Consider the following 14,014-nt stretch of genomic DNA (forward strand, 5'->3'; position numbering starts at 1 on the left):
CGATTTGAAAATGGCGCCGCCGGCGCCGAAATACACAGAGCCGGTCCTCGGCTCTTTCCAGCGGCTCTCGTTTACTTTCGGCTCCACTCGTAGTCCCGAGCGGAGCTATCCGAGTAGGTTCAGATAGCTCCGCTCGGGACTACGAGTGGAGCCGAAAGTAAACGAGAGCCGCCGGAAAGAGCCGAGGACCGGCTCTGTGTATTTCGGCGCCGGCGGCGCCATTTTCAAATCGCGGTCGGCGATTTTTAAGTTTTGACAGCTCGGGATCGCAGGGGATCGGCGTATAACACGCACCTGCGACTTTCCCCTGATTTTAAGGGGAAAAAAGTGCGTGTTATATGCCGATAAATACGGTATTCATTACATACCTACAAAATAATGGCACTGCAACCCAATCATGCAATTGGGGGCCAGCAAGAGCTCTCTGTTTCCACTCACTGTGCCTGAATTGCTGTCTCCCACCCAAGACATATTCTACATAGTAACAGTCTGCAACCAAGTGAGGCTGAATAACAGTTCATTTTGGACAAAATAAAAAGAAATAAGTAAGGCCTTGATAGGCTGAAACGCATTTGTGTTAGCTCTGTTTGAAACGTGTACTCCTTGGATGAAATAAAGAGAAATTGTATTAATTATTACCTGGTTTCCGACTTTTTACATGGAAGGATTATTCATGACATGCTAACCTGACATAGGTCCAGACTCCCCATATACAGCTCTAAATAGACACACATTGTCCAATATGGTGCAATATTGGTTTGTTTATAGATGCCTTATCAGGCATTTCCACCCATCAGAAGGCATCATCTCATAGCTTACATAGTTACATAGTTAATCTGGTTAAAAAAAAACACACAAGTCCATCCAGTTCAACCAAAGAGAACAATACACACACATATAGAAAACCTTCATATACCTATATATCCTATACCTACAGTTGATCCAGAGGAAGGCATAAAAACCCCCAATAAAGCATGACGTAATTTGCTACAGCGGGGAAAAAAAAAAATCCTTCCTGATCCCCCAAGAGGTAATCAGATATTCCCTGGATCATCTTTACAGATAAATATTAGTATCCAGGTATATTATGTGCATTTAGGAAAGAATCCAGGCCTTTTTTTAAAACGATCTACTGAGCTGGCCAGAACCATGTTCAAGGTAGTTTAACTTTCTGAAAAGTCTGTGTGTGATATCGGGGGCAAATTTCCATTCTTCTAGTGAAATAATTGATAAAGTATGCACTGTATCTGTTTACCAAGTTAAAAGACACAACAGCACAGTAACCAGTGACAAGTGTGGTGACAGGTAGATGCTTTACTACATGCCATTACCAAGGTGACAATTTTTCCTCTATGGGTAACCTTAAAGGGGAAATTTGGCTCATTTGGCTGTGGCTTCTCCTGTGGGTCACAGGACTGCAGTTTGTTCTGCACCCCTGTGACCTGTTTTCAGCAAATAGTGGGCTGAAGTCTGCTGTTGGCTGTCGTCACAGAGCGGGTCCAGGCTCGGGAAAGATCGTGACCATATGGTCGGTATCTGCCCACATGCCTGGACCGGCACTCTGCTCAGTCTCTCAGAGAGCCACTGGGAGCCTGAGCCAGCTGCTTCCGGGGGGTGGGGGGGGTGGGGGTGGGAAGAGCAGATAGTGGTGACTGACAGTCACCAGCTCTCTGCTTAGGGAGTTGCGAGAACTGAGAAATCGATCTCAGAGCTGGCGGGGGACTGATGCTGCATCTTACCTAGGTAAGTATGTTTCTTTAAAAGAGAGGTATGGGATTTTTTTTTTTTTTTTTTTAGTAAAAGTTCTAATCTCTTATTCTTTTACATGTCTTTTGTGTTTACAGGATGATAAGGATGAATCGCTGTGGGTTGAACAACTTCTTCGATTTCACGCAGCCCGTGTGAGGGATGTTGAACTTCTTGCTGCACTAAGCTTTTTTCACAATACCAAATATTCTGTTTCTGAACTTTTACAATTCAAAACATTCATCCCTGATTATTTATGAAAGTGTGAAAGAATTTACTTTACAAACCAGAGCTATTACATTTCAAAAGTTTGTGTTTCTGTATGGAGGACACTAACATTTATACTGCTGTTTACTGGTGCAAAAGAGAAATAGCTTCTCAATCACCAATGGAAACTTTTCTTATTTGATTTGGTTTTATTGAAAATAAGTTTTTTGTTTTTTTTTCCAGTTTTAGAAATGATTTCTTATTGAAACTACTTAAGTTACAACTAATTGAAAGACATGCTACATGCCTAAGTCTCCCTTAGGTAAATAAATCATATAATAGATGAAGAGTCGGGAGAAAATAAACATGAAGATTTTCATGAACACGTCACATGCTCAAAAATGTGCTTTTTCAGTGGAATACACATTTAGTTGGGATCTGACTGTTACGGTATCAAAACAGAAGTAACCATTAGAACAGAGGAAAAGTTACAGATGAGTTTAACAAAGTTAGCATGTTTATTTTACCTTTCTGGAGGCAATAAATGAATTAGTGCAGGTCAGTTTAATCCTTTTGTGTCCAGAGGTTCCTAAATTCCTAGATGCCCAGGTCAAATTTAGCAGTGCCAGTATACATCAGATAACTTGAATTAACTAATCTAAATCGCATATCTAAATCATTTTTACAACATTGAATTATAGCGTAGCTTATAAAAATGTAAAATACATGTATAATCAAATAAATTCATGACATTTTTTTAATACTTTAATTGTCGTAATCAATTACAGTATTAAACAGAGACACACTGTCATCTACAAGCTAGAGGGGCTTGTGCAAGCCTAAACCATTTTTTCTATATGAAGTCTTCAGTTTGCATGTGATTATGATTTCATAGCTGACATAGTGATCACATAATTGGTAACCACTCTGGTTCCTGATCATTAATAGGGACCAAAGCTGGCAGCTGAGCAGGCCGGTCACTTTTAATTTATTGACATTTCCTGAGTGTTGTGCTGGGCATTGTGATGAGCAATATCAATATACAGAAACTTGTATTGAATTAAATATGAAGGCCATTGCAGGCTACCTCGTAAAAAATAATAGTTGGCTGGCTGTTGTACTGAGTCACTGATCGGCAAGGGTGCAGTAAGTCAAATCAGAATTTCTGATGTCCATACTTTTTTCTGGTCAGTGACATAGAAAGTGTCAAAGCCATTGGCTCAGCATAACAGACAGGTATATATTTAAAAGGAAAGATCAGCAATGGCAGTCTAAGCATTTTTGTAAGCACAGGTTTCTTTGGATTATCCTGCCAATTGAATTATGCCCCGTACACACGGTCGGACTTTGTTCGGACATTCCGACAACAAAATCCTAGGATTTTTTCCGACGGATGTTGGCTCAAACTTGTCTTGCATACACATGGTCACACAAAGTTGTCGGAAAATCCGATCGTTCTAAACGCAGTGACGTAAAACACGTACGTCGGGACTATAAACGGGGCAGTGGCCAATAGCTTTCATCTCTTTATTTATTCTGAGCATGCGTGGCACTTTGTCCGTCGGATTTGTGTACACACGATCGGAATTTCCGACAACGGATTTTATTGTCGGAAAATTTTATATCCTGCTCTCAAACTTTGTGTATCGGAAAATCCGATGGAAAATGTGTGATGGAGCCTACACACGGTCGGAATTTCCGACAACAAGGTCCTATCACACATTTTCCGTCGAAAAATCTGACCGTGTGTACGGGGCATTACAAGCAGACATTTAAGTAGATTAATTTAAAACCAATTTACCCCCTAAAAAAAAAACTGTTTTTTTGAATAAAGCCATTATAAGTGCCAGAACTATGACTTTATAATAGCTTCATAATCCCCTGTACATCAGCACTCTACTAGAATAAGGAGGGGAATACGCTGCATTAGTCATGGATATATGGTTTATGTTACTATCAGTTTAACTTTGTTTGGTCATTGACCAAGCTGTATAGCATACTAGCACTGGGGGCTAGAGACCTGCCTATGTTGTTGGCTAGGATGGCTGTATCACAAGGCTGGCCAAACAGAATTACAAACCTTTTGGTAGGTAAGACAATTCATTTGTATGTATTTAAACTTTGTGTTTTGTGTTTTGGTCTAGGAAAGAGAAAAAGTCAGCTGCACTCTAGGGAGGTTTAAACGCAAGAAAATGTATTGTTCCAGACAAACATGAAAAGAGTACCCGCCTGGAACCTCGTTCAGTGCTTGTCGGCCCAGAACAATAAAGTAACTTGTCTTTGAACTTTTCTGGAGTGCAGCTGCCTTTTTCTTTCCCAGGCTCACATAATTTATAAGACAAGCCCCCACTGGTATTTAACACCTGGGTCTTTAGGAGAATGACCTGACCTATGGTTTGGGAGCAGTGCACTGCATTTTTGTGTATTTTTGTGTTTGCCTATTCAATTGTTATACCTAAACTGCCTACTGTTATACTTCTTAGTGTTTGCATAAAGCAAAAGTTTTTTTTTTAAACCCTGTAGTATGAACTTTTTTTTTTTTTTTTTACTAATGGCCTATTCAGTAAAAGGTATAGAGATCAAAACAATGGGTACAACATGCACTTCGGTGAAGTAAGTTCTAATTGGTTGCCATGGGTTATGGCACCGTGCTCTTGGCACCTACATTATTCACTGAATAAGTCTCTAACTATTTATATTTGAGACAAGCTTTCAAGAAATGTTACCTTTGTGTCAATTTAAACAGGACTGACAAATGAATATACTTTAACACGTGTTTAGAGGGTAAGTCGGACTAAAACTGATATTTAGTGTTTGATAGATGCTGTTGAACCTAATCACTAACAGGCTTCTCTCATCTCTCTGGAACTTCTGTGGCCAGACCTTGCCACTGTGCACTCCTGAACTGGTGTCTTTCTCCAACTGCTCCATTCTCTGCAATATGAGCCCACCTCTGATAGCCAAGTGGTTGGACCTGGAAAATCCAGTGCAGGAATCACACCAGAAGGATCCATGAGAAAAAAAAATGAGGCAGGTGTCTGGTTCAGCATCCTAGCATCTACCAAATCTGATATATCGGCTTTGCATAGATTGAAAGTTTAGGCACACTTTTCAAAACACAACTCATACAGATTGCAAAATGCCTGGACTGCTTAATAACTGGAAGAGTTTGGAAACTTTCCGAGTCCCTCTGCTTAGTTCAAAAAAGTATATACCTTCTGTACTAATAAACAAGGAGATGTACTGTGCCTCAGGATAAGCATTGACATAAGATACATTCAAGGTAGTGTTAAAGTTGCTTAGTTACTCAACATTTCCTTACCTTTTTCGTAAGCAGAGTGCACTCTACTGATTGTACATCATACAAGACTAGAAATAATAATCTATAATGACATTCTTTTTTTTAAGGTAAGCTTTTCCTAACAAAAAAAAGTTAATAAAAACGACTTTCTTACTTTATAAAACATCACTGTTTAATTTTCCAGTTTGCTATAAACATACCCTATTTTGGTACACATATTATAGCGCATTCTGCTCCCTTTTTAAACTGCATTTAGTGTAAACTTCTATTGAAAGTGCATGCAGGGGAAGCCAAGAACTTTTTTTTTTTGTTACAACATACCTATTTGTATCTCTTTATTATCAGGGATTCAGGGAATATCAGGGCTCGAGTCCTGGAGGAACGCATGGGAACGGTGTACCTGTAATTTTTGCACAGCAGGAACACCCTTCCCATGCAGGGGCAGATCTAGGGGGAGGGCAACGGGGCAAATCCCCCCCCCCGCCCCGAGAAATATTACCAACTCCCGAGTCTCTCTCTCTCTCTGACTGTTCAGAATCAGCAGTGGTGCCAAGAGAGACCCTCTTGTTGTTGCACCGCTGTGCCGCTGGCCTGGACTCTCACTGGTTGATACTGCCTGGCACCTAGCAACCAGTGACGTAATGTCCTAGCCGAGGAGGAGAGCGAGGCCCCAGCATTCAGAGTGGAGCGGAGGAGGATTGTTTGCACTATGCATGCCAGTTTTTCTGAAAATATGCAAACAGCATTGAAAGAAAAGGGTTTGTGAATTACAGATCTGAAAAGCACAGTGAGGCTGCATTGATGGGCACAGTGAGGCTGCATTGATGGGCACAGTGAGGCTGCATTGATGGGCACAGTGAGGCTGCATTGATAGGCATAGTGAGGCTGCATTGATGGGCACAGTGAGGCTGCATTGATGATGGGCATAGTGAGGCTGCATTGATAGAAAAAGCAAAGGGAATGCCCCCTGGGACTTTATGGGCAAAGGTTGAAAAACCAGATAATGTAGAAAAGTTAAAAAAAAGTACAAAATGTATTGAATATAAAACTGTCTGAAAATGGACAAGAATATCACATTTGGTAGACATAAGAGGTCATCATATACAAATATACACAGCTATGTTCTATAAGACACGGTTGATCTCATGATGGGAGGCCAAAACTGCAAGACTGCATAGAGAATCCCAATATGTTTTGGAATATACATTTAATTCCTTCTTCAGGGGTGATCAGAACAGGCTGTATAATCTGGTGATGTAATAACAAGGTATCAACAAAAACTTATTATATATAGAAGGTAATACATACATGGCAGGTAAACATAACATTAGGGAAAACTGGCATTTGAATCTGAAAAAACTCACATAGTTACTACCATTGCCAAATATGAAAAGAGAAGCACAACATGGTTCATGGAATTACATCTCTCCACGGTGTCCCATCATGTCTGAGTGTTGCCCAAAAGAGGGGAATATACCCCTAAAGACGGAGGGGGCAAGGTTTTGGTCCAAAGTAAACTCCACGTACAGTGAAGGGAGGGGGATGGATAGGATATCATTGCCGCAGCTATGCAGGCGCTCGCGAGGATCGTGCATGTGAAGACGGCCCTAGCACAAAAAGCATATAGTGTAAAAAGTATGGTGCATAGCCAAAAAACTTTCTGGATAGCATAAGGGCAGGTAAAAAAGCCAAAAAACATAACAGTAGTGCCAGTTCCATACATGTAGGTAAGGCCTGCCACGGTTCAGAGACCTTCAATGTCACTCAACATTGGTCTCCAGGCATGTATTAGTGTCATGAAGGCTATTTTAAAGGGCAGTAGAATAGCAAAGTGTAATCAAATATAACTTACTCAGCAGAGGAGGATGTATCATGTCATCAAACTTAGACTGGGGTTCCAGGTTGTGTAGCTGGTGGCCTAATTGAACTGCCTTATATAAATATATATATATATATATATATATATATATATATATATATATATATATATATATATGTCGAGGGCAAATGGATGTCAGGTGATCCAAGGGCCCATCCAATAATGGTACCACACCAACATCTGCATCTTAATTGTGCTAAGGAGCTCGTCATACAGACGATCCCCCAGCACATGCGGCGTCCGGCATCCCGGTGCACACATGTTGCGGCGACGTCAGACGTCGCGAGGCTGCCAAAACGCAAGGTGGGCAGTACGTCTTGGTCAGATGGAATAGAGACCATATTGCGCATGCGCGGACCGGAGAGTACACTGGTCCACACAAGAGGCACCTGACAAAGCTCAAACAATGCACCAGGATGCCTGGGAAAGGCACCAAGGGGCCCACATGTGCCAGAGAATGCTGGCCAGCAATGCAGCAATATAATGGATAATTCTAAAGGCACAGGGGGGCACATGGCGGAGAGGATAGGACCAAGAATAAAAATAAAAATAAAATAAGTGAGAGCAGAAACACATATGGCAATACTGCATAAAAAGGCACAGAAAAAAAAGAAGATGTAATAAAGATACAAAACAATATAACATAGATAGAGTAGCAGAATCAATTGAAATACATGGAAAAAGGATAAATAAGATGACCCGAGGGTCAAAGATGTATCCAAAGGGGGAAGAGAGAGAAGGGAGAACACAAACTAGAAGAGTCAGGGCATATTAATGTAAATGTGAAAGTTGAGATAAAGTTCTCAGAGTCAGCAAAGGCACATTGGAGATGTAACTACGGGTTGCATCCATGCAGGCACATAATGCATGCAACTTGTAGATTGTTACATGTCTCTCTCAAAGCCTCCAGAAGAGAACCCTTGTAAAAAGGGTTTGAAATTGAAGGCTTGCTTCAAACCAGGTGGTGACGTGGCATTTAGATCTGATATCCACCGTAGTTCGCGTTGTAGGAGGAGCTTGTGGAAGTCTCCTCCCTGAGAGCCGGAATGTATTCGATCCAACACTAAAATGGTCACTTTGGGAAAAGGGCCATTATGTACTTGTGCTACGTGTCTGCCAAGTGGGAGATCGGGGTTGCTGGTCTGCAGGGCAAGGATATGGTGATAGATTCTTTGCCATAGTTTTTGTATCGTCTTGCAGTAGCAGCTACAACCACATTGCAAGAGATATGTAACCCCTGTGGTTTGACAATTGGCATAATGTTTTGGGGTGAAATTCCACCCATTAGGTAGTCTTATATTTTTATGAGTGTCCATTTATCGGCAATAAGCACATGAACCACAGGGAAAAGTGCCAAGTAACTTACATGGATCACCACTCCAAAGTGAGTGAAACTCACTTTGGACTAAAATTTCACCCACAGATGTTGCTCGTCTGTATGTTACTAGTGGGGCTGGAGGAACAAAAGGTCCTACAGTTGGGTCTGATGTTAATAAATGCCAGTATTTATTAAAGATCTGTTTAACCTTAGCATGTTCGTTGGAGTAAGTGGTGATAATTCTAGTGTTCTCATCCAGTTTTCATTTTTTTTTTTAGTGAATAAAAGATCTTGTCTAATGTCTATTCATGCTGGCTACACAATTAAACGCCTTTTTAAGGCATTTGTGACTGTAGCCCCTCTCTAACAATCGTCGTTTAAGACGATTTGCCTCTTGTTTATAGTCTTCCTCACTGGAGCAATTGCGTTTTGCTCTGAGATACTGGCTCTACAGGATGGAGGTGACCAGAGGCCATGGATGAAAACTGGATGAATTAAGAATTGTGTTACCTGCAGTGGGTTTTCGGAATAACTTGCAAGATAACAGTATTCAACGTCCAAGAACGTGATATTGGTGGCATTTAATGAATGATGAATTTAGGATTGAACTCCTTATAGTTTAAGGCAACTAGGCACTCATGAAGTAGTTCCTCTAGGCTGTCCCACAGGACGAAGACATCATCTACTGTATGTACCTGTACTACATATAAATGTGGGGTGTGTACATAGAGAGGTCCTCGTCCTGGAAAATTGATCGTTTCCATTCCCCCAGGCACAGGTTGGCATAGCCAGGGGCACAGCATGTCCCCATGGCCACCCACTGTACCTGGAGGAAATGTAGACATTCAAAAGAGAAAACATTATGTTTCAATATGTATTTGAGTGATAGAAGTATGAATTTGTTAAAGGAATGCTCATGATGACTGGTTTGAGATAATACTTTCTGTATACAGGCAAGACCCTTGGTGTGCGGTATTGAACTATATAGGGTTTCCACGTCTATGATGGCCAAAATGGTGCCACCAGGTTCGTGGAGGTGGATGGTGTCCTGGACATACAGTATGAAGGTAGACCAAGGACAAAGGGTCTTAAATGTTCATCCACGACTCTAGAAAGATTTTCGGTGATGGCACCATTCTCAGAGATAATTGGTCTGCCGGGGGGGGGGGTCATTGGTGTTTTGTGGAAAAGTAGTTCTAACAAAGTTACACATTTGCTTGGAGATGTCATTGTTGTAGCATGCACTAACAACTAGGAGGTGAAACTCTTTGTTGAATGTGTCAATAGTCGCTGGCTCTATTGGGCGATACCGGTTAGTATTACTCAAAATTTTCATGCACATTTGTCATTGTCCATAAAAACGATATTTCCTCCTTTTTATCGTTGCTGTATGGTTTTTGGACAAAGTCTGTAAGGCCACCTTTTCATTGGAAATAAGGTTGTTGGATTGTTTTGATGAGGTTTCCAAAGTCCTGATTTCTTGGCAGGTCAATTTTAGAAAGGTGACAATACCATGGTTGGAGGTGGGGGCTGGATACATGTCTGATTTTTTCCTTTCTTTAGTGATGATTTATTCTGTATAGTAGTGGTACCTATGGGTAAATCATCTGTTTGCTTTAATAAGGATTCCATGTTGATAGTGTCAATTAAATCTCTGGAGTCATTCTCCTCTAACAGGGCAAACTAGGTTGTTTAAAGCCTGGCGTTCGCTCAAAGTGCGAGGTTCATCTGTCACAGGTTTGTTTTTATCATACAAGCTTCTAAGTAGAAGCTTGCGTGTGTAAAGGTGCAGGTCTTTAATGACCCCAAACTTGTCTAATCTGTGATCTGGCAAAAAGTGAGTCCTTTGGACAAAACATTTTTATTCATCTAGTGTGAGAAGATGAGATAAGAGATAAGATGAGATAAGTTAACCACATTAAGTTGGGGAGGAGGTGAGTCGTGCGTGCTAGTGTCTATGTTTGGACCTAAGGAGCAGGTAAGTTTTTTATATATATATATATATATATATATATATATATATATATATATATATATATATATACACACACACACACACTTTTTTTTTTTATTTTTGAGGTGGGGGGGGATCTTAAGTGATTTCCCACACTTTTTTTCCCAGGATTTGACCCATGGAAAATTTACTGTATGTTCTTGTAATGATCAGAATGGTCATGATAGAATTAAAGACTAATGCTAGGTACACACAGGGTAGAAGATTTACTAAAACTGGTGCACTCAGAATCTGGTGCAGAATCAGCTTCTAACTTCAGCTTGTTCAATTAAGCTTTGACATTAAAACCTAGAAGCTGATTGGTTACTATGCATAGCTGCACCAGTTCTAGTAAATCTCCCCCAGGGAGTTCTCTTTTTCATTCAACGGAGAGGTCACTGTACTAACTAAGCAATGTTAGTGTGGTGAGCTATTGTGTTCTGACAGGGGGACTGACACTACCCCCGCCAGAACACACTGATCAGCATGGATGTTGGTTTTCCAGCATGCCCATTCGTTAAAAGCCATTTGTTGGATAGGCTTCTGACAGACAGGCTTCTGTACACATGGGCCCAATGTTGGCCGGTTTCTGGTGATACCGATGCCAGAAGATATTCGGCTCGTGTGTACCAGGCTTTATGGGGCTGGAGTAAAATAGGTTGTTACAGTAACAGCTGAAAATCTAGCAAATAGCATGCAAGCATGATCTAGTATTTGGCTTTACATGGTATAAAGAAACACAAGAAAGATTACATGCTTATAGCCCAGAACAGAGATCAAGACCTTGAACCAAGCTGAGACAAGATTGAAGGCAACAGCAACAAGCAAGGCAAATAGATGCAGAGTGACTCCCACAATGCACTAGCATTATTTTGAGAGAAAAGGAAAGGAGACAAACACAGAGGATCAAATCCTGTAAGTTTCATAAATATGCTTTGTCTATTGTTTTGGAGCGTATGCAGACAAGCGTGTTATCCGTGTCTTCACAAACACAGCTGAATGCAGTTGGTAAGTTATAACAACAAGTCAATAGTGCAATATGTCTCAGATGTCTCAGTGGGTACAGGCCTAACCAGCATTATTGTCAATTCAAAAATGTTATTGGTGCCATAGGCAGTTGTTAGGTACTTTACCTAAATGTGTGCCAGACTGCTTTATATTTTTGGCCTTCTTTTTATTCCAAGAAGAGTGAATAGGGGCAAGCTCATCTGTGCAGACTTGCCCACTGCAATGTGCTACATTTAGCATAGGAGGAGAACAAGGGCTGTTTAAGACCAACACGTGCTTGTGCACGGGGAGTCTCTAAAGATGCAGTTGAAACATGCAACTGTATGAGCCCCAGTTATTCTTGTGTAACAGAAATTGATGAAGAATCATAAATCTAGAAGATGTTCATATCACCAACTATTTAATAAATATGAATATATGGCCTGCAAGCCAAAGAACCATGAAATTAACTATTGAGGTTAGTTTAATGTCTTGTTTTTATGTGAGGTCTCTAAACAAAAAAGCCTTAAAGGGCTACTAAACCCAGGACCCTGCATTCACTATAATCTGGTCTCCCACAGTACATGGAAATGCAATTATTTTAATAAATATAAACTGCTAAATGCCTTTTCTCATCAGCAGTTAGAGCAGTTTTGTGACTTCTATCAGTGTCTGATTGAATCTTGTAGGAGTTTTCATTCTCCCATGATTGTCCTATGAGGATGCAGGACCCCTGACCCTCTGTCTGGACAGTGCTGATTGACCCTGCGCCAATAACATGCACCTTGCCAAGAACAAAAAAAAGAAAATCTCTCTGGCAATACACACCAAACTAAGCATGTGCAGAGTTCCCCCAAGGCTCTGTTCTTTCAGGAGATGGATTGGGGACTGTGGAAGAAGGTGAGGATCAGAGAGGACAGGATCAAACAGCCTTTTTACACAATGCAGAGGATTAACCCCTTAGGTTCCAAAGTGAGTATGACAAGCATGCTTTACTGCCTATACAGACTGATTTTAATGTTGTGGGTTTAGTAACACTTTAAACAATTTTACATTCTTTTCTTCCATAACATAAAATCACATTTAAACAATGAAGGTGAATATTGGAGCATATGGACACTGGACCGAGAGATGAAAGCACAATGTCCTGTTTGAGGTGAAAAGCAGAAACTACTTTAGAAAGAACAGGGGTTCTGGGCTTCAAGACTCATTGTGCAAGATCAGAAAATGTTCTTTACAAGACAGTGTATCAGTGTGTGGCTCAGACAAAATCCTTGCAGAGGTGATGGTAGCAAGAAAGTCAGCCTTGTGCATAACAGAGGAAAGGGAAATATCCCTAATAGGTTCAAAAGGCAGTTATTGTAGAGCTGAAAAAATCAAATTCAGATTCTATGGAGTCACAGTTGGTTGTACAGATGGTACTATGTGACGGACACCACATAAAAAAGCCTTCACGAAAGAATGAGAGACAAAATAGTAAGCGCCAATATTTTACCCTTAACAATACTGAGGGACAAATGTTGATCTAGGCCTGACTGTAAAAAAGACTACCTGCAGAGTATTTCCTAGGATGAAAACTTCTTGCCATGTGCAAATAGTATACTTTGCAGGAGGTCACTTTTAGGATCAAATGAATCATAGGCCTCTATGCCTTAGGTACAAGGAAAAGGCGCAAAAAAACTGGAAAATATCATGTAACATCACAGTAAGCAGCAAAAAATTTTAGAAACTACAATTTTAAAAGATACATGTGCAATGTAAAAAGGAAAAAACAACATGAATAGTCCATTAAAGGTCCATGTAACAAGTCTATGTAAAAGGGGATAAATGTATAGTCCACAAGCAGGGCTGCCTTCCAGGGAACTGAAACCAAGCTCCAGAATCTATAGAAAAAACACAAGGAAGGGAGGCGCCTCTGGGTGTAGTATAAAAGGCCGTTTTTAATTTTTAAAAGCAATATGCAAGCAACTCACATTTTAGTAGTGTAAACAAAGCATCTAGAAAGCCAGAGGAATGATCCATCATGGGGCAGTTCATCCAGTGAGTCACAGTGGTGCTGGCAGGTCTGCGTGTAGCTCCTGGTATACCGCTAATGCCGGCCGCGGTGATGATGGAAATCCAGGTGAGGCTTGGAACGCAGATGGAGGGCAAGCGTACAGGCTGTGACGTCAAAGGGCCCGCGACGCGTTTCTTACCAGTTGATGAAGGAGCACGGCTACCAGAATATCGTAGCCCGTACGCTCAAGAAACGCATCGCGGCCCTTTGACGTCACAGCCTGTGCGCTTGCCCTCCATCTGCGTTCCAAGCCTCACCTGGATTTCCATCATCACCACGGCCGGCATTAGCGGTATACCAGGAGCTACACGCAGACCTGCCAGCACCACTGTGACTCACTGGATGAACTGCCCCATGAACGATCATTCCTCTGGCTTTCTAGATGCTTTGTTTACACTACTAAAATGTGAGTTGCTTGCATATTGCTTTTAAAAATTAAAAATGGCCTTTTATACTACACCCAGAGGCGCCTCCCTTCCTTGTGTTTTCTCTATGCCTTAGGACCTGGGCTTTAATATTCAAGCTGT

At 41.1% G+C, this 14,014-nt stretch overlaps 1 protein-coding gene across 1 annotated transcript in view; it reads left to right on the top strand.

The window, feature by feature from the left end:
- Nucleotides 1-4,468, top strand: part of ENPP1 (ectonucleotide pyrophosphatase/phosphodiesterase 1) — a 141,341-nt gene extending 136,873 nt beyond the window's left edge. The window contains exon 25 of the mRNA XM_073627290.1: nucleotides 1,845-4,468. Within this exon, the coding sequence (XP_073483391.1) occupies nucleotides 1,845-2,006 (162 nt within the window). The 3' untranslated portion in view covers nucleotides 2,007-4,468. The remainder of the gene's footprint in view (nucleotides 1-1,844) is intronic.
- The last annotated feature ends 9,546 nt before the right edge of the window (nucleotides 4,469-14,014 follow it).

This window comes from Aquarana catesbeiana, linkage group LG04, assembly GCF_042186555.1.
Source record: "Aquarana catesbeiana isolate 2022-GZ linkage group LG04, ASM4218655v1, whole genome shotgun sequence".
NCBI lineage: Eukaryota > Metazoa > Chordata > Amphibia > Anura > Ranidae > Aquarana > Aquarana catesbeiana.